At 34.1% G+C, this 19,669-nt stretch overlaps 2 protein-coding genes across 7 annotated transcripts; both read right to left on the bottom strand.

Annotated features, from left to right (window-relative positions):
- Positions 1 to 110: 110 nt before the first annotated feature.
- LOC18035681 (DDT domain-containing protein PTM) lies at positions 111 to 9,845 on the bottom strand. Of its 6 annotated transcripts, XM_024179646.1 has the most exons (11): positions 9,594 to 9,762; positions 8,642 to 9,396; positions 8,410 to 8,485; positions 7,346 to 8,044; positions 5,847 to 7,095; positions 4,648 to 4,936; positions 4,432 to 4,550; positions 3,830 to 4,296; positions 3,707 to 3,735; positions 1,774 to 2,250; positions 111 to 1,671 (listed from the first exon to the last, which is right to left on the bottom strand). In XM_024179646.1, exons 2-11 carry the CDS (start codon positions 9,234 to 9,236, stop codon positions 674 to 676), a joined length of 4,998 nt encoding a protein of 1,665 aa, XP_024035414.1. In that variant the 5' UTR covers positions 9,237 to 9,396; positions 9,594 to 9,762; the 3' UTR covers positions 111 to 673. The 6 variants fall into 6 exon arrangements, with proteins under 6 accessions (XP_024035414.1, XP_024035412.1, XP_024035410.1 ...); XM_024179644.1 differs by lacking the exon at positions 9,594 to 9,762 and adding an exon at positions 9,780 to 9,845 and having other exon boundaries at positions 8,410 to 9,396; XM_024179642.1 differs by having other exon boundaries at positions 8,410 to 9,396.
- Positions 9,846 to 17,653: 7,808 nt separating this feature from the next.
- On the bottom strand, positions 17,654 to 18,322 carry LOC112096459 (zinc finger BED domain-containing protein DAYSLEEPER-like). The gene has a single exon (XM_024179902.1). It carries the CDS (start codon positions 18,320 to 18,322, stop codon positions 17,654 to 17,656), a length of 669 nt encoding a protein of 222 aa, XP_024035670.1.
- Between the last annotated feature and the right edge of the window lie 1,347 nt (positions 18,323 to 19,669).

Below are 19,669 nucleotides of genomic sequence, written 5' to 3'. Positions count from 1 at the left end.
TTTTGTGTGTGTGTGTGTGTGTGTGTATACATATACATACATACATATACTGGGTTAAGAAATGCAATTTATTCATACATATTTATTTTTTTATACGAAAGACGGAAAGATGAAAAAGAACAAAGGATTCCACTTTTAATCTTTTGCTATTCTCCAAGTAAAATATGCTGACAGAAATCTAATTTGTACAAGCAATGCAACCGGATAAGCACAACCAAAAAAAATTGCTTATCTTTCTAGATCGCTGTAAATAATCTAAACCAGCAAATCAATTCTACGGTTCAGTTTACACCATAACCGATTTCCTAACTTTCTCCAATTCTGCTGAATTCCTTGAATCAGATTGGTTAGCAACACCTTGACTGATTCCAGTTGCTCAAAAGGGAACTTCACAGGAGGCAACCATATAACCAAAATTGGCAACTGAGCAGCAGCAGCAATTTCTAATCAGCAGCAGGAACCACTCGGCCTTTACACTGTAGAATTTCTCCACCTTCACCGGCAACCGAAAAAAGAACGTTAAATTTGCAGACCCTGAACCTCACTCTCAGTTGCCATTCCATCCACAAAGTTTGTCAAAAATGACCCTAAATAAAATCCCCATTCAACAATACACCCCCTCAAATTAAAACGGCACAGTCTTTTAACCTTTACTCCTTTAGGCATTGCAAGTTTACCGCCAGTCTCGGCAATTGCCACATTTCCAACTTCCTTCCATGTATGAAGACTCCACCCAAGGCCAAGGTGAACATTGACTATGTATTACAAGGCCACAAATTTGGCATGAGAGATTAGGAGCTGGCTCAATATCAGGGCAAATTCGACACTGCATTTTATTAACCGTCGAAACCGTACAATTGCTTGGATCCTTAGATGTACCCAACCCACATTGTTGAGGGGCTCCATCTTGTTGAATTGAACAAGAAAGATCTTCCCGGTTTCCAAACACAACCCCAGAAGCATCAACCCCATCCGACTGCCCACCATCATCAGAAGCCAGCAACTCTGAAAAAGAAAAGTAGGTTTGGGGTTCGAACTCCATATCCTCGTAGTTAAGACCGTCATAGTCAAACAGCATCTCACCTTCAAGGCCATTGCCAGAAGCATCCCATTCCACACAAGGAACTGAAAGCTCCTCTTTAGGGTTCATGACATTATTTGCATCAAAACTCATGGATAAGTCGACATTAGGAACATTATTCCCAACAGACCCACTACCTACATCCCCTTCACACTTCGTTTGCCTTCTGACTGGAAGTTTTTGTGGCCCTGGTGCAGAATTATTCCAGCCACAATCCACCTCTGAATTGGGCTCCGTGATAAGCTCAACCGTCGAAAGAGAGAAAAGAAGAGGATCGTCTTCTGGCACAAACATTTCCTCCATCGGATACATTGGAGTAGTGAGTTTAAACTCCTTTGATTCAGAAATGGTACCATCATCAGAATCTACCCTCATAGATCCCTGCCCCTGTTTAGGAGCATTCAACTGTTGCTTCTTGCGCTTTTGATCCTTCTTGCGCTTTTGATCCTTCTTGCGCTTTTGCTCCTTCAGTTCCGGGTCCATGTAGGGACACTCAGGTCCTCCTATCCTACGACATCTGCAACACTTGAAACCTACTACATCAGAAAGTTTTGACTCCTCAAGTTCAACAGCATCAGCATGAAACCACCCTGCAAATGACCAGAGATCCAAAGTGTCATTAAGATACGTATAATAAAAAATTGATATCTTCAGGTAAAATGTAATAGCAAAAACTATCCAAAGTGGCTTACTTTGGCAAGTTTCACAGTGAATGTACATTAGATTAGAATTATATGGCTGTTTACACAGATCACAAACAGGCTCCAAATGGGTAACTGACTTGCCCCTTGGGAGTACATTTGCACGCCTGAAATCAGCACCTGCATCTTCAATGTTCTTTTTCCTCCATATGATTCCCCAAGACAATGTTCTATTTCGAGTTTTCGTCACTGTACTAGAATCAGAAACTGTTTGTTTGCTCTCAGAACTCTCCTGAGTTCTGATAGATGCCAATGCTTGATTAAAACCTTTAGGTCGTGTTCCTTTACTGACTTTTACCGCAGTATGATATTCTTGCCGATGCAAGGGCAGTGGACTGGTTGGAGATTCGCTACGAATTTCACTTGTAGCTAAAGCTCTTGGAAGGTAACATCGATTGCAGACAATCATGGGCTCAACTCCACTGTTCATATGCATTGAACTTGATGTACAACCCTCATGACAATAACCTTGCCAAAGTACAGAGCAAAACTTCAACATTATTCAATTCTGCAACAACAAATATAGCAGCAAGCATCCTATCTCTGATGACATAACAGACTCTCCTCATTTTAAAGTCATCTAACTTGAAATTACAATTATAGCCAATTGTAATAATCTTATTTGTGGGCTAAACATTTAACTAAGAACTACTTATATATCTTCAGAACACCTAAACACAATTATTACTTATTTGCAGTACTATTCTATTTGTATGTGCGTAGACTAACAATTGTTTCAATCATTCCAAGAGAAAATAAGTAAATTTTCCATGCTAACAACATATTATTTACAAGGTGAGTTACCTGGAAAATAGTGAACCTCAATTACACTAATTGAAAGTTCCAGAATGTTTAATTATAGTCCCCGAAACATTCCCAAATTTCAAGGGATACCATGGCACCTTTACTTAGAGGAACAGATTTCTTTTTCTTTTCCTTTTTTAAATTATGAAAAAAAAAATTAAAACAGAGAGAGAGAGAGAGAGAAAGAGAGAGACAGGATCACTATATATTTAACTGACTTCAATATTTTCACAATTGCCAAGCAATCAAAAACTTTTGACTCTGACAATTGCTGAGGGCCAAATTGCTCAAAGGACCCTTATCTTATATGAGCAGTAAGAGAACATTGGAAAATATTCCTGGAAAACAAGTTCCAAAATTAATTCTGCTTCACTTTTTCTTCCTCTCATTCTTCTTCAGGTTCAAATTTTGGCTGGAAATTCATCAAATCTAATTTATTATTGGATTGGTAAAGTTTTGTTTTGATCCATGCATTTTTTATGTCCCACCAATTTTGGCAACCAGCTGAATTCTAACCAGGTTGATCACTTTTTTAAGTTTTTACAAAGAGCAATAGTCACTTTCAATGGAAAAAAAAGAGCAAGCGTGTAAGAAATATATGGCATTTTGTTTAGCAAGTACGACAAGTTGTCCACCAGGTTTCTTTTTTCCTCTATATTTCTTTTAGAGGTCCAAAATACAGCATCTAAAACATACACGAACATCTACAATGCATTTGACAGCTTTTCCTTCTGCAAAAAAAATTTCTCAATCTCAATTTTTAATGGTTCGCAAGTTTTACTTTTTGTAGACAAGCTGTTGAACGAAAGCGAGGTAAACTTAAGACACTCAATTAAAAAAGGGGGTATAAAATCAATTATAGGATGTAGGCATACGTCATCTGCAAGTGTCTTGAAAGAGCCAAAAGAAGGAAACTTAGGCTGCCAATAAAGCAGCTATAAAAGAAAGGGGTAGTAATTATCAGATAACATGAGGAATGGGAGGCCAAAGTCCAGGATACGCAAAAATATTATATCTGTGAAATTTTTGACATAGATATTGACATAAAAGCGGAGGTAAACAACTGGGAATCCTAAGACATCTCTAAAACAAAAAACTGATAGGTTGGTGATTAGCATACCTTGGCAGGTACCACATTTGACCGCATTCCTGAAGATCACATCATGAGAAAAGACAGATGAGCTGAGGCAAGTAGGTGCAAAAACCCAAAACTAAAATAATGTAAAATATAAAAAGTAATTACCCAAGCAAAACATCAAGTTGACACGATGCACATGCACACTTCTCAATCTTATCCCTTCTACACACAAGATATGAAAATAAATCCTTTCGGGAAGCTTTCAACTGCTTTTTCTGAAACTCAGACAACTCATTTGAGGGCTTTTTAGATGATGGCGCAATCACCATGTCCACTCTTTCTTCATACTCTTTAATCAAAAATAAAGGAAGGCACGTTTCAGGAAACCAGTACTTCTCCTTGCCATCTTGACTGAGCTCTATATCAATGATATTCTTCATAACACGGGAAGGAAGATGCCTATGAATTCCAAAAGCAACTCCATATCTAATCTTGTTTTCTACAATTTTCTTATCGCAAATAATTGCATTTCTAAAAGCAAAAGCTTCTGTCTCTGGACCCTTTCCATCCTGGAGATTCTGCTCGGGACGAACAAGCTCACTCCATCTCACATGAAGGTCTATATATCTAACCTGATGCAAAATTTTCAAAATACTTTGAGAAATCATAAAACCAGAAACCCATTATATTATCAGAACAAAAAGAAAATATGCTAAAAGTGTAAGAAAGAAGTAATATAATAACTCAAATGGTATATTTAGACAAACCTGAAGTGCAAGCTGTGACACAGTCTTACTCCTTTCAACCGCAGCTCTCCAAACCAACTGCCTGCTTCTTTTAGGCATCTCTGCAGTGTAATTAACACCAGAGATCTTTCTCAAACCACCTGATGAGCCATAAAATCATGAATATTTTTTCTCCCTTTCAACTAATTTAACTTAAAATTAAAAATTATAACAGTAAGTATACACCATAGATGATACCTCGGCGAGCTGCATTTCTAATGATTGTGTGCGGCAAAATTGCTTTCTTAGATATTAGCTTTGTTGACTTCCCTCCTTGCCACCAGCTGAAACTTTGGTCATTGCAATCATCAGCTGTAACTTCAGAAATAACAGAATGCTTCCTACCCCGCTTCCCACTTAATCCACGTTTCTGGGTAGTTACGAAATTGCATGAAGCACTTTGTATCACAGAAGAGTCACCCAGCCAATCATCCATCAACTTCACCCAGTCCCCAGAAAGAGCAATATGGCAGATGTTTTCCTCAAGCTGAAAATGAAGACTACAAGGTCACAAGACTCGCAACGCAACAACATAACATAAGCATATGGATAAACTCTGTAATAATTAAGTCATACATTCACAAACAGAACATAAAAGACTGTACGCATCCTAAGGAAATGGTCATAATTACATATATAGAGCATAAAAACACTATGGCCACAGCTGAATGCCTGAACAATCTCCAAGGTCTTTAATAGCTCATGAAATCTTATACAATTTAGCTAAAATAATTAAGCGGACACAAGCGTGCCCCCACTGCAGCAAGTTCCTGATACTTTCTGGAGGAAGGAAACAAAATCTAAGGTTTATCAAAAGTTCGGTCTGAAATGGTGGGAAGTAGTGTGAACACAGGAAGATTGAATGATCCATTTAATTAAAACTCAACCCAAGAAGGAATGAAACGAAGAACTCAGAAATGACCAGAAAAATGTCTTATGGTCTCATGACCACTTAACAAGCTTAATCATGAGTGAAGCACTAAAATCAAAAGGTATCATTCCCTCAGCATATTATAAAACAAATAGCCAATGAATTTGATATGACAAGACATTAAAGTACATTCGAGAGTATGGAAAAGCGGCAGTCACAGATAGTACATGCGCAAGACCATATATATATTCAGTGCAAAGCATTCCTATTTCATTTTAAATGCATCTAGAAGATAGAATCAGCTACTAAGATACAAGAAATTCAAGGTATATCTACAACAATCAACAATCAAACATATGCTACACATGTGAAAAAGAAATGTCCTACCAATCTTAATAATCAAAACCTACTTATATAAAATCCAGGAACTTCAAATCACAATAAAATAAATAAACAAATTGAAACAAATATATGCATGATAATAAACATGCCAACAAATTTTATTGTTTTTGGGGGGGGAACTCACTTCTAGCAAGAGGGCTTTCATCGAATTCAAAGTACAAGCCTCCGCAACTTGTTTACGCCATTTTTTTCTATAACTTACGCTCCTAAAGGGGCCACTTATAAGACCACATAAACTCTCTTCCATGTACATAATGTATGTCACAATAGTAGGGAGATTCCCCTCCCCAGTCTTTGGAGCAAGAAGGCCATTGAGAATTTTCATAGCACTTTTAGTGGCAACTGTCATAGCTGAATTCAACATGCATCCTCTCCTATTTGAAGGTGGGGATTTACATGAATAACACCAGCTACACCTCTCCCTTGGAACCTCCCAAAGCTTCCTTTCAGAACAGGGCCAGAAAAACAGCGAGGCTGTTGATGAAAATGCTTTTGCTTGCAGTGAAATGCTACCAGACATAGCTTTTCTGGTATTGCCTGATTTATGCATCTCTGAAGCCTGGCTTTCCTCAGATGAAAGAACGGCCAATTTTGCAGCCGCAGCCGCAGCAAATTCTCCATGCATATATTGATTTATATATGAGTGAGGTTTGAAAACAGAGCCCATGAATGCACACTTATTGGCATAGTTTGTTCCAACTCCTAAAAGACCTCCATGATTTCGTTCCTTGCTCAGAAATGAGATATTTGGTGATAAACAGGAACTTGCATGCCCGCTATTACCATCATTGCTGATTTGTGAGGTGCAAGTCATAAAGTCTATTGCACTTGATCTGTCAACCAAGCTTTGGTAGGTTACATCAGATGGATCAGGTTGCTGGGTAACCGAACCAGTAGACATGGCAGACTCCATTTTGACATGTCCAGGTAGCTTCCCATTCAATACGAGACAATCCTGTAATTTTTCTGTTACTGTTATATCATTGCTCTGAACAATAGGAACACCAGTTTGGGACATTGTATTCATAAAGGTGTGTAGACTTGAAACAGCCACATTATCCACATTACTTCCGTTGTTACTACTTGCATTCCCAGCCTCAACCATATCTGTAATTCTTTGGCTTTCCTTGATCGGAGGATGATGCGATTGACTACAAAACTTTTCATCTGCCTTTGCATTTATTGTATTAGTTTCCATTCCCATAAAGGGGACAACACTTTCTGGAATGTCCCAACGGTGTAGAATTGCCTTGCAAATCCCCAAGTACAATGATACGTGTTGCACAGATGATAAAAGTGCTTGTAAGACCTTGGGAATGTCAATCGGATTGTAGTATCTGATATACTGTTCCGTGTTACTGGAAGCATTGAGTCTGAAATAATCAATTTCAAAAAATCAGTCAAAACACTTAGGCATCATCCCGAAAATAAAGCCAAGAGACTATAATAAAGCATGAAAACAAAGTTTTAGATAATTTTTCCAGTCAAAAGGCAAACAGTAACAAACTACAAATTCAGTACCACAAGTTTTACAGAGCGAATACCAGAAGTGGATAGCCAAAAGTTAAAATAAAAATTGTAGTTAATGAGAAAAGTAAGATGTAGAAAGCTCTGGAAACATACACCAGTAAGTGATTGCATGTACCCAGGAACACTCGCTCATATAAATCAATCCCAAATAATTCTGCTCCTCTAAGTGAGGTTCCAATTGTGACAATCGGGCCCACTTTATTAATTGCACATTCCGGACAATACCATGACCCTTCTGGTACATACATTTTGGAGACACCTATACATCTTGTGTGATATGCCGATGGGCACCCATCACAGCAAAGCAAGGTCCCATCCATTCCACAAATGCGGCATTCATCACCATTCCCATCCACATCAACACCCGGAGCATCCATCTCAGTACCTTTAAAACCCAAAGGTTTTGCTTTACAAGAAGTCTTCATTCGATCGTTTTCAGCATTAAATTCCACAGCCTCCCTATTCTTGCAATCCGGAGTTTTGGAAAATCTAGGATGGACCCTTCTACGCGCAATTTCAGAACCATTGCTTGCTGCATCAGGATCTAATCCAACTTCTGATTCTTCACGTGCGTCAATTTCAGCTCTCAGCTCTTCAGAATCTAACACATCATCACACAGAATTTGCAAAATCATCAGCTTCCTTCCTGCAGATAAGGAATAATACTCTCTCACTGAAACCTCATCATAAAATCCTGTCCACTGGGTTCCCTTTATGTATCCCATTGACATTAGATACTGGACCACATAAATGGGCCAAGTTAGTGTATCAAGCAGGCTCCAATCAATGCACCTGTGTACAAGAAAATAACATGATTCTGCAATGTCAGTGAAATAAAAAGTAAATGCATCTTCATACCTGCATACGTCATAGATATGAATAGGGAGGATATAGTTCATGCCAAAAAATTACTTACACACTTAAAATGAAAAACACAACAAAATCCAATTAGTCAAATAGTCATATTAAACTGCATCGAGTAAGATTTACAGTCTTGTTTCCTAAGACAAAATGGTTCAAAATCTAACCATTTTCATGTTTCTTGCAGCAACCACCAGTAGAATATGATGAACTATAGATACAAATGAAAAACATCATTTCTAGTATTGCACTCATTCTACACCATAATGCACTAACAAAGACAATAAAAATTTTACCTCAGGCAATTTGATGCAAGCTCTGAGCCATCCGAAGAGAGTGTTTCAAGATGACGCCTCAAGACACGCATCAACGCTACATGAATGGCATCCAGCAATGTGTTCGGAACACAACAATTCAGTGACCCAACAAAATCATCCAATCCAATCGGGCTTAAAAACAGGTGTATGCCGAATGACCTCAAGAACCCATAGACAGAAAAAAGATGTGAAACATATTCCTCTGGCATACCTATAGTCCCCGAAGATGGAGGCAATTGTGGAGGTGGAAGAAGTGGGGTTTCAGCCTCCAATCCTGCATCTGTCTCCCGCACATGCTCACATGAATCACTAGATGAGTCCATATCACCTTCAACTTGTTCACCAACATCCTCAACTGTCAGGCCACAACTCACCTCGCTCAATGTGGATGCTTCTATCCGATCCACCTCACTCTTTGCATCCCCATCTTTCTTCTCTAAATTACCCTTCTCGTTCTTGAGACTCCTTTTCACCAGCCAATCATCCAGCTTCTTCCTCCTCCGAGTTAAATCAGCATCAAAATCATTCTCATTTAAAAGGAACTGACGAAGCTCACTACTGTCCAAATCCTCACAATCACCATCCTCATAATCCACCCTATACAATCCGCTTTCATAATACACAATTTTTCCTAAAAATATCCCACTCTCAAATTCTTTCAACACATATCTACCGACTAACGCAATTGGTTTCGCCTCAACAACAACAACCCGCTTCTTACCCCCAGCACCATCGGTAACATCCTCATCCTCCGGTCTCTTTCTTTTCCTCGGCCTACCCCTTGGCCTTTTCACCTTAGCCTCCATCTATTAGATCGATAACGAACCAATCAGACCAAATCAAATCAAAAACCAAGATTCACCTATTCATAAATAACTCTAGGGTTCCACAAAATCGTATAATTTGCTGAAGTTTTAACATATGCTTCCTTTCAAGTAACTAAGAGATCCAGAGTTCGTACAGATCCTATACAAACGAATCACGCGACACAAAATCAATAACGAATCGTACTAACTGTTAATTAGACAAAAGAAAATTTGAAAAAACATGGTATTTTTTAAAAATGGAGAGATAAAGTAATAGATTGAATGATTTTTATAAGTAGATAGAATTGAAGTTTTGATTTATTATTTATTTTTAAAAGTTTGAGGAAAAAATAGTACCTAGTTAGGGTTTATAAATTGTCATCGAATTTTTTTTTTTTTTTCCTCTTCTGATTTTTCTGGTGTTGTGTGTTTCGTGGGGAGAGAAGGATTAGAAGCCCTAAAAAAGAAAGCCTCCCTTTCTCTCTCTCCATAACTTCATATGTAACGAGTTAAATATGTATTAGTTGTTCGTCTTTCACTCACGGAGTTGGAAACTCGGAATCTTCGAGTTAGGATTTCGACCCGTTCGAGTCGAATCAGAAATTTTTATTTTTATTTTTTTAATTACATGACATGGATTCGTTTGCCTATATATTATTAAAATGAAAAAGGTTATCATCCGGTGGAAGTATTCTCATAATATACGGATTAGTGAATATACATTTTAAAAAGAATAAATAATAGGTTATGTGACTTTTTTTAGTTTATTATTCTCTTTCCTCCATTCTTCTCCTTTAATTTAATGTTTGTTGCCTACAAAAAATTTAATTTTTATCAAATAATACAAAAGAATAAACATAATCACACTTATTTACAAATATATTTGTAACTTACAGATAAGTTAAATGAGATATTTATTATCAAAAACTACTTTTATCTAAATGATGCTTCCTATTTTTTTTTAACGTGATATACATTATAATTGGGATTTATCAAAATATATATATATTTATAATAATCTAAAAGATTTACCAAGGTTAGCTAAAAGATTAATATATCTAGTGTATTTATGGATAAATTTATTATTATTTCATATTTTTGTGAAAAGATAAAATTTTCTCATGAGGATTCAAACTTATGCATTTCATAACACTAATCTACAATTGGACTTGTCCAAACTGACTATAGATAGTAATAATTTTAAAATATTGTATCTAAATGGCAAAAAAGGAACCATTATTTTTCTAAATTATGTACATAATTGGTTTAAAAAAAAATCAAAAATCAAAATATTTATTAACTTAAACCTATTTGTCTTCATGATATTTTATTTGTATTGTGTCAAGTGATAAGTTTATTGATAATTGTATCAGAATTTATTGAATCCTATTTTAATAGAATTTAATAAAAAATTAATTTGAAAATATATTATTTTGCATGAGATCTACTATGACAATTAGACTATAAATGAGACTATTATTGAGATTAGTTTACATATATTCTTATAAAACACTATCTACATTTTTACTTTCACTAATATTAGAAAGACGTATACTCCTCTCACATTTATAAAGGAGAATGTTGACCTCCAATCAATTAAATAATATAATTAAGGAAATACTTAAGCTCTCACAATACTTTTGTGGGGGTTTAAACTGTGAGGGCAGCAGCCCAGCCACTCAGCTAAAGGTCGAGTGGCGCATAAGAGATCTACTTTAAAAATGAAGTATGGGGTAACTTGGCACAATTTTTTTTTTCCTTTAATTAACCATAAACCATAAATCCAATCAAACTTGATAAATAAAATATATTGACGTCCGATTAGATTGTAGGGCCCACACCATTTGGTCAAAACTGATTTCACAAAAGTCCACTTGTACACGATTTACCCTCTCCGACAGAGGAGTCAACGACGTATTTGAGAAACGACTAATAAAACATTACTAAAAAGAAAATTAAATAATATCCGGAGCGGAACACGAACTCGATGTGTAGCGAGTCAACTCAGAGTTCGTTACCGATCCGGGTGACGCTCTAAGCTGCTCTTTCGCTGAAACTTACGTAAAGCAAATTTGGATATATTTATTCATTCACATAAGCTAAATGGAACAGATTATATAAACAAAATGGCGGGAAAATTATTCATTTTTGTTAGGAGGTACCCGCCAATTTCTTCAAAATATAGGAAATAAATTTTGGTAATATATTTCGCTACTTGTGCTACGCAATTTGAAATGGTACATGACCGACCATGAAATTAATTAATAACCTAAAATTATTTTCTCCGGGTAAAACTTTTTGACAATTAGCCGTATATGTTGAGAGTTTATTTTAATTTCTCTTCATTTTATTTTATTTTTCCATTTTTGCAATGAATAAATGGACCCACTTTCTATTTTATTTGTAACATGTTATGGTTTATAGATCGGTACATTTTCTCGGGGGTAGATCTGGGAATCTGTTGGTTTGCTATTTTTGGTGTGGTTAAATTAGATTGATTCGAAATTAGGTTAGATTAAATCATTGTTTTAAAACAAATCTGCATGTGTGAAGTCATTCCACAATTTTTTTAGGCAATAATTTAACTTTTTTTATTTTAATGGAATTATAATGTGATAAATTATTGATTTATTAAGGGCCAATTTGGTAATATTGTAACGTTTAAAATAATTATTTTTAGCTAGACTGTATAAATAATCAACTAAAAAGAGAATTTGTAAAACATTTGATAAAATTTATTTTTAAAAGTACAGTGAATTTTAAAAGCAGTCATATGTATTTGTTAAATTTTATTGTTAAACTGCTTTAAAAATACAAATGATTGAGTTAAATATAATGTTGAATAAAATTTATTTACACATTTATAAACATATATATAACGTACTTTTTATTGTCTATATATAATAATTGATAACTAAAATAAATATTTTTACTTTTAAATTATTTTTTAGTTTATTATCTCAATATAATTGATAAAAATAATCTCTTTAGAATTAATGATTTTATTTTCTAAATAATAAGAATAATTTTGATTTTTAATAATATATACAAGGATATTAATGGAATTATATTAAATATAAAAATGATTTTAAAAATTAGATTTTAAAAAGTCACGCCTTTCTTACTTTTCAAAATGTACCGTAGAATGAAGTGATTTTGAAAAAAATGATTTTGAAAAATATTTACTAAATACTAAAATTATCTTTTAACTTTTCAAAATCACTTTTAACGTTCCAAAAAACAATCATAAATGGGCCATTGGGCCCCAAGTATAGAGTATTTTCATAATTAAATTTTGCATATCTTTTAGTTGTGAAAAACGGAAACATGCCTCGTTCTAAATTTTGGACAAACTATAATTTACAAACTTATAGTATATCAAGAATAGTAATATATATTTGTCTATTTTTATTCACATTTTTGGGAGAATATATTAAACATTCGGTCTAGTGGGATTTAAACTAATACCTTCAACATTGTTGAAGGCACCTATGACCTATCCATCGGTATACAAGAGACTAGTGTTTTGGGTTTAATTAAAGAAAAATAGACAATCAATCTCTGGCTTAAATTGTCACATTCTTACCACATTAGTTTCTGTATGTGTTACAAGAGTAAATTTTTCCTTCTTTTTTTTATTTTGATATTAGATCTCCTTTGAAATGTGTGAATGATCTTTCTATGCAAATATCACTTGAGTATACATTTTTTTTTCAACTTGAGTTCTTGAAATCTACCGGACGTAGGTTATTGGTACTCTTTCAAATGTTTAGCTGCTTATTAGTCATTTAATAGTTTCAATCTCAAATTATTCATTTTATTTTCTGTATTATTCCGTTTAAAAACAAACACGAAGACCCTCAAATTATTCTTTTGAGGCTTTGTACTGTTAACGGTCTAGAGAGCGCCTTGCAAATACAGGCCCATTTCTGCTCGAGCTAGGCTTCTCGACTCGTCGTCAATTTGGAATCCAGCAGTCACCTGTTTTCATAAAATAAAGTAATAAACCAACAAATTCTAAAACACAACCTTTTGACGTCTCTTTAGCTATTCACTGCAGTAACAAATCCGAACCCCATCATTTTGCGGATCTGACCTTTGACGGCAAGAAAAACACCCGCTATCAAAGCATAACAATATAAAAATGGGTTATTTCCACCTAACCCCTAAATCTTTCAACATTTTCCACCGTGCACCCAAACTTTTCAACATTTTCCACCACGCACCCAATTCCGTTAATTTGACCGTTATTTTTAACGGAGCTATTTGAAAGTTAATAAAATGTCTGAAATACCCCTTATCTTGAATTAGAAAAGAATTAAATGAGATAAAATGTTAATCCAATAATCAATATTTACATTAAAAATTCTTAATTAAAAGTAATTAATAATAATCCCATCAATTAATTTATCAAATAAATTTAATTTATCATTATCAAATAATATTTAGGGCATGAACTTCCAAATTTACCCTTTAACTATTAGAATAAATGGTCAAATTAACAGATTTGGGTGTGGATTGAGCATTGTTGAAACATTTGGGTGTGCAGTAGAATATGTTGAAACATTTGGGGGCAGGACGGAATTAACCCTATAAAAATTTCGAACCACCAAAGATTCGGGTGAATTAACCCTACAATAAATATAGATTTATGAAGACAAAAACAGTCACTACATGTTAGGGTGGTAAAAAGCTCTAATTAATAATAATATGTGGAGAAAAATGAGAGAAGACAAAATGAAAAATAAGAAAAAGATGAAAATTCTCACCCCTCGTCGACAAATTTAAAGAAAATGAAAAAATTTGATAGGAAACATTAAAGTGAAAAAAAAACATGAATGGTTCTATAATTAATAAAAATCAATAAAATTTCATTAATAATATCTTTATGTATTCGGCACCCAGCATTACACTAGATTATAATCATGTATTGTATCAAATTAATATAATATTATGTTTGACCAAAATTAACTCTATATTAGATCACATAAAATTACTGTTGTAATACACCAAATGCCGCAAAAAAAAAAAAACTCCTAAGGTGTCGTAATTACGCCTCACTGCATTAGAAGGAGAAAAAAAGGAAAAAAAAAAAGAAAATTGAAGAAGACGGAGGATAAATGTCCACAACAAGAACTAGATGTCCACAACCACCATCTCCGACGACGAAAAAAGCATAGGAAAAGAAAAAGACAGAAAAAAGGAAACAAATGCAAAGAAAAAGAACGAAAAAGAAAACAGAGGAAAAAGAAAGGAAAAGCAAAAGAAAGAAAAAGTAATAAAACAAAAAAGAGGCTTTTAAAAGAGAAAGATAGGAAAAAGGGTACTTGCAAATGTTGTTTTATTGGACGAAGGAGTATTACTTGGATTAGTTAGCGCAAACTATTTTGTTGGTCACTATGTTACAATTATTTGATCACTTATTATTTTGTAATTATCTTATGTCCTGTATAATTTTTATTTTATTATTTTTAATTAATTTTATATATTTTATATATTTATTTATGTTGTAATATTTTTTAGAAATTATTTTATTAACTTATTTATTTTGATTTTTATTTGACAAGTTATATATTTAAAAAATATTAAAAAAATAAATATTATTTGACAGACCATGAACTTCAATTTAGTGAAGAATTATGATGTTTTTAATATTTAAACTAAAAAAATTATATTAAATTTTTAAAATTTAAGATTTCTATATTTAAGATTTTTTTAAATATTAATAAATATTATCTTTTAAATATATAATTTAAATTGACCACCAACAAATAACACAATATAATATAATGTCAAATATAATATAACTAAAAAGCAATACAATATAATCCAATTATTATATAATATTATTATAATATAATATATTTATATTAAAATAATATTATACAATACCATATACCACTCGCATGTAAAAACTATAATCGCAGCGCGTCACTCACTTTTTGACGGGTCCAGCTATGTTGTAATAATAGTACGGTACCACTGTTGCTTTTAGAGATGGCAAAAGTCCGGGTCGGGTCCGGGTTTGGGGCTGCCCGGGACCGACCCGGATATAAAATGTAGCTACCCGGACCCGCACCGTGCTCGGAATTTTTCTATGCGGGCCAAGCACATGCCCGGCACTATCCGGGCACGGGTTTTTTCCGGGTTTTCTCTACCCGGATTTGAGTGGTGAATGGTGATGAATTTGAGTGGTCATAATATATGGGACAAAATCAGAAACGCACATATTACATATAGCTTCGAAATTCACTACAAACCCAACTTGCAAAAACCATCATTTCTCACAACACACAAAAATTAAAAGGCAAATCACACGCCAAAAAAGAATAAATAAAAGGTGTCAAAACAATTGTTTACTTCTAAATTCTAACAAACCATAACAGTCCAAAATCAAAACATCTTAACTATAAGCAAACATCTAACGGAATTATCAAAATTAAAAAAGGAAAAAATTCTATAATAAATTATTACAACATCTTAACTATTTCAATTTCAATCTACTTTATAAATTTAAGTAAATAACAAATAAAAAGCATTTCAATCTATTATCCACTACCTAAATTTATTCAATTTCTAAACTAAATTCATTCAATCCCTATCAAAAATTTAAATTGAACATCACAATAATCACCAAATAAATCTAAATAAATATAGCATACTAACACCCAACATATTACATAATACATATCATAATAACTCCAATATCAATAACCAACATAACATATAAAAATCCCAAAATATCAAACACACATAATTCATAAAAGAGTTTAAAATAACAGATTATGTCAAACAGCTCAACGATTGTGCCCCATCATCATCATCATCATCTGAAATTAACTCCTCCCCAGCAAAAATCTCATTTTCCGGAACTCCACCTAATAACAAAAATAGCAGATTAAGATTTAAAAACATTTTGAGCAAACAAATAATATGATAACATAATTCAAATAACTTTATACCTCGAGAAGAAGCCCAAATCCAATTTTGAGCACACATTAAGGATTCCAAAGTGTTAGGATGAAGTCTACTACGATGCAGACTCAAAAATCTGCCCCCGGTACTAAAAGCGGACTCAGAGGCAACAGTGGATACAGGAATGGCTAAGATATCCTTGGCCAACTCGCCCAAAATAGGATATTGGCCTGTGTGCATCTTCCAAAAAGCTAAAATATCAAAGTCCGGAATAGTATCCAATAATTCATCATCTAAATACCTATCCAACTCCGACTTAGTCACCTTAACACGCTTATTTCGACTTCGAAATGTTTCAAACTCATCGACATCCCAATACTTATTCGAATTCGAAGAAGATTCCAAAGGAACATCATCCAACCCAACATCCTGCCTATCACTCAAAACCATAGCTTTCATTTCATATTCTTTTCACTAAATCATGACAAAGCTTATGTGCACGCTCAATATGCTCATCCGCTGTATCACCATAGATCTTTGGGAAATAAAAATCAATCAACAACATCTTATATCTCGGATCAAGAACTACAGCCACAACTAACATCGGATGAATTTCATTCCAATATTTTTCAAATTTATCAACCATTTTATCAGCCATAATTCTAATAGCAAGATTATCGGAAGTGCGCCACCCATTAATCGACATTTTCATTTTACATATTAACGGAAAGAATAAATTAGCAGTAGGGTATTTTGTACCCGAAAACATCTCCGTTAACATATAAAATGATTTCAAATGCTCCACCATTGTGGCTGCCAAATCCCACTCACTATCACTAGGCAAACTCTTATATTGAGACTCACGCTGTTGTAGCCGAGAAAAAACACTTTTATACATTAGTGCTACATCAAGCATGGCATAAGTAGAATTCCAACGAGTTGGACAATCTAACTTCAAACTTTTTTTACAATTAATTTTCAGTTGCCTAGCAGCTAGCTCAAAAGATTCAAATTGTTTTGGTGTTTATGTCCAGTAACTAACACTCTCCCTAATCTTTCCAACCCCGTTTTCTATAACTTTCAACCCATCCCAGACAACCAAATTCAGTATATGAGCAGTACATCTAATATGAAAAAATTTACCATTGGAAATTAAGGTACCGAGATCAAACCTTAATAACAATTTCTCCACCATCGCCTCATTAGTGCTACAATTATCCAATGTCATTGAAGACAACTTTCTATCCACGTTCCAATCCAACAAACATTGCACCAACTCATTAGAAAGGGCCTCAGCAGTATGAGGGCTCGGAACATAAATAAACCTAACAAATATTCAAGTGATAATATTAAATACACAAACTTAAAATATTATAACAATTTAAACTTTAAAAGAAATCAAATATAAGTAATAAAAAATTGAAAGAAAAATTAAGCAAATAAAAAGTTATAGACAAATTAGAAATTACCTTAAAATTCGGCTATGCAATTTCCAAGAGTTGTCAATAAAATGTGCTGTGACAACCATGTATCCTTTTTTTCTGGTTACTTGCTGTCCATAAATCCGTAGTAATAGCCACTCTAGCTTGATTTTTCTCCAACATATGCAAAGTCTTAATCTTCTCAATATGATAAAGTTTCGAAATCTCACTCTTTAATGTATTTCTACTCATTGGCTTAACCACGGGGTTGGTATGTGCCATCATTTCTCTAAAGCCTTTATATTCCACAAATTTAAGTGGAAGCTCATGCATCACCACCATCATTGCGATCAAACTCCGCAAAACTTTTGGATCAAAACTATCAAAGCCAATGTCACAACTCCCATCCTCTCTTTTGAGCACTTTGAGACTTCCTTGAAGTGCTTCTTGTATTTTTGGTTGACTCCTCGAAAAACAAGATTTCACATGCCTATTCAAGATCGTGGTCCCTGATGTGTATTTGGCTTCTAAAATTGCATTACAGTGCATGCACTTTGCCTTTTTTTCTCCATTAATAGTTACTTTTGTAAAGTGATCCCAAGCTGTAGAGACTTTCTTTCGATTTTTATCTTTAAAAGTTGACAGTGAAATCTCCTCAACCTCATTATCATTGCTATCTTCAACATTCCGAGATAAATTTGGAGCATTTGACGAATTAATTTCTATATTGTCTGACTGTAACTGTGACATCGCACTGCTGTTTATTATAAAAAAAATAATGAATAATTATAAATAGTCATGCAAATTACATAGTTATAATATTATATAACAAAATTAACTTACAAGCAACCTAAATTAACTTACAAGCAACCTAATAAAGCAAAGAAGAAAGACCAGACAGATAAATAAATAAACAACTGAGAAATTTCTGGAGCAATTGCATGAACAAGACCACAATACAAATAAAATAAACAGGTTTAATTAATTAATAGACTGAAGCAAGTATTTTGTCACTGTCTGATTATAATTAGAAAATATTGTATAGTTTTAAATTTGTGTTTTAAAACATATATACATGCCTGCATAGATATCAAACTTATCTCATTCTCAGCTAAGCAAACTTGTTAGTTTGGTAACAATCATGCTTATTTCGCCACTAGGCCGTAGTTGAGTGGTGAATCCATGTCTTTATACTAGTGAAGGTATATAAGGTAAGGATTAAAAAAGAAAAAAGAAAAAAAAAACAATAAACACCATTTGAATATTCCCCTGGTCACAAGTCTTTTGGCTGCGATTACATTGTACTTTAGTCCCAGTAGCTGACATTTCCCACTATACAGAAATTCTTAATGTGAGCCAATTCTTTTTTAGTTTTTAGATGGCCCCTGGTGCATAATCACAAATATGCAGAAGAGATACTTGCCAGTACTACTCACTTTGCAAGCTTACGAAATGTACATATATAATTTATGTTATCACAATATTAAAGTAATTATCACTACAGCTCACGATCACCACATCCAAATTACTTATCATTTCTTAAAAGTGCTGCTCACACAGGAAATAGTGTTCCATTTGAGGTTCATAGCCTCTTTAGTTCAAGTCTAGCTAGCTGCAACTTAAACAGGAATTAATGCCAGAAATTGTTCAATTGATCAGCTGTAAATTGTGAACTATGAGCTATATCAAAACGATTGCAGTTTGCAGATAAATGAGATCAAACGTATTCCAAACGAAACACCCATATGAAATAGAAAAACTACTACAACAACATAATGAGGGTGTTTAACATTAGCTCTTTCTTATTATGTTATGTGCAGCCATTAACAACGTAAACACTTCCAGCATCCAAGAAAATAATTAAGCACATATTGAAAGCAATTTCATCATTTTTTTTTTGAAAAAACAGCCAAAAAAAAAATTACCTCGTGGGTCGTGGCTGTGGGTTGCAGGCTTGCAGCTGATATGGTGACAAAACAATGGAGTGAGAGTGTGAGACCAGCTATGGTGGCGGACGCCGTCGCTCGGAGGCTGCCCCTGAGAAGCTAACCAAACAGTGAAGAGCTCTTTGACGGACTGACGAGTGACGACTGTGCT

Source organism: Citrus clementina, unplaced genomic scaffold, assembly GCF_000493195.1.
Source record: "Citrus clementina cultivar Clemenules unplaced genomic scaffold, Citrus_clementina_v1.0 scaffold_8, whole genome shotgun sequence".
Taxonomy (NCBI): Eukaryota; Viridiplantae; Streptophyta; class Magnoliopsida; order Sapindales; family Rutaceae; genus Citrus; species Citrus x clementina.
This window is presented reverse-complemented; position numbering and strand designations above follow the sequence as displayed.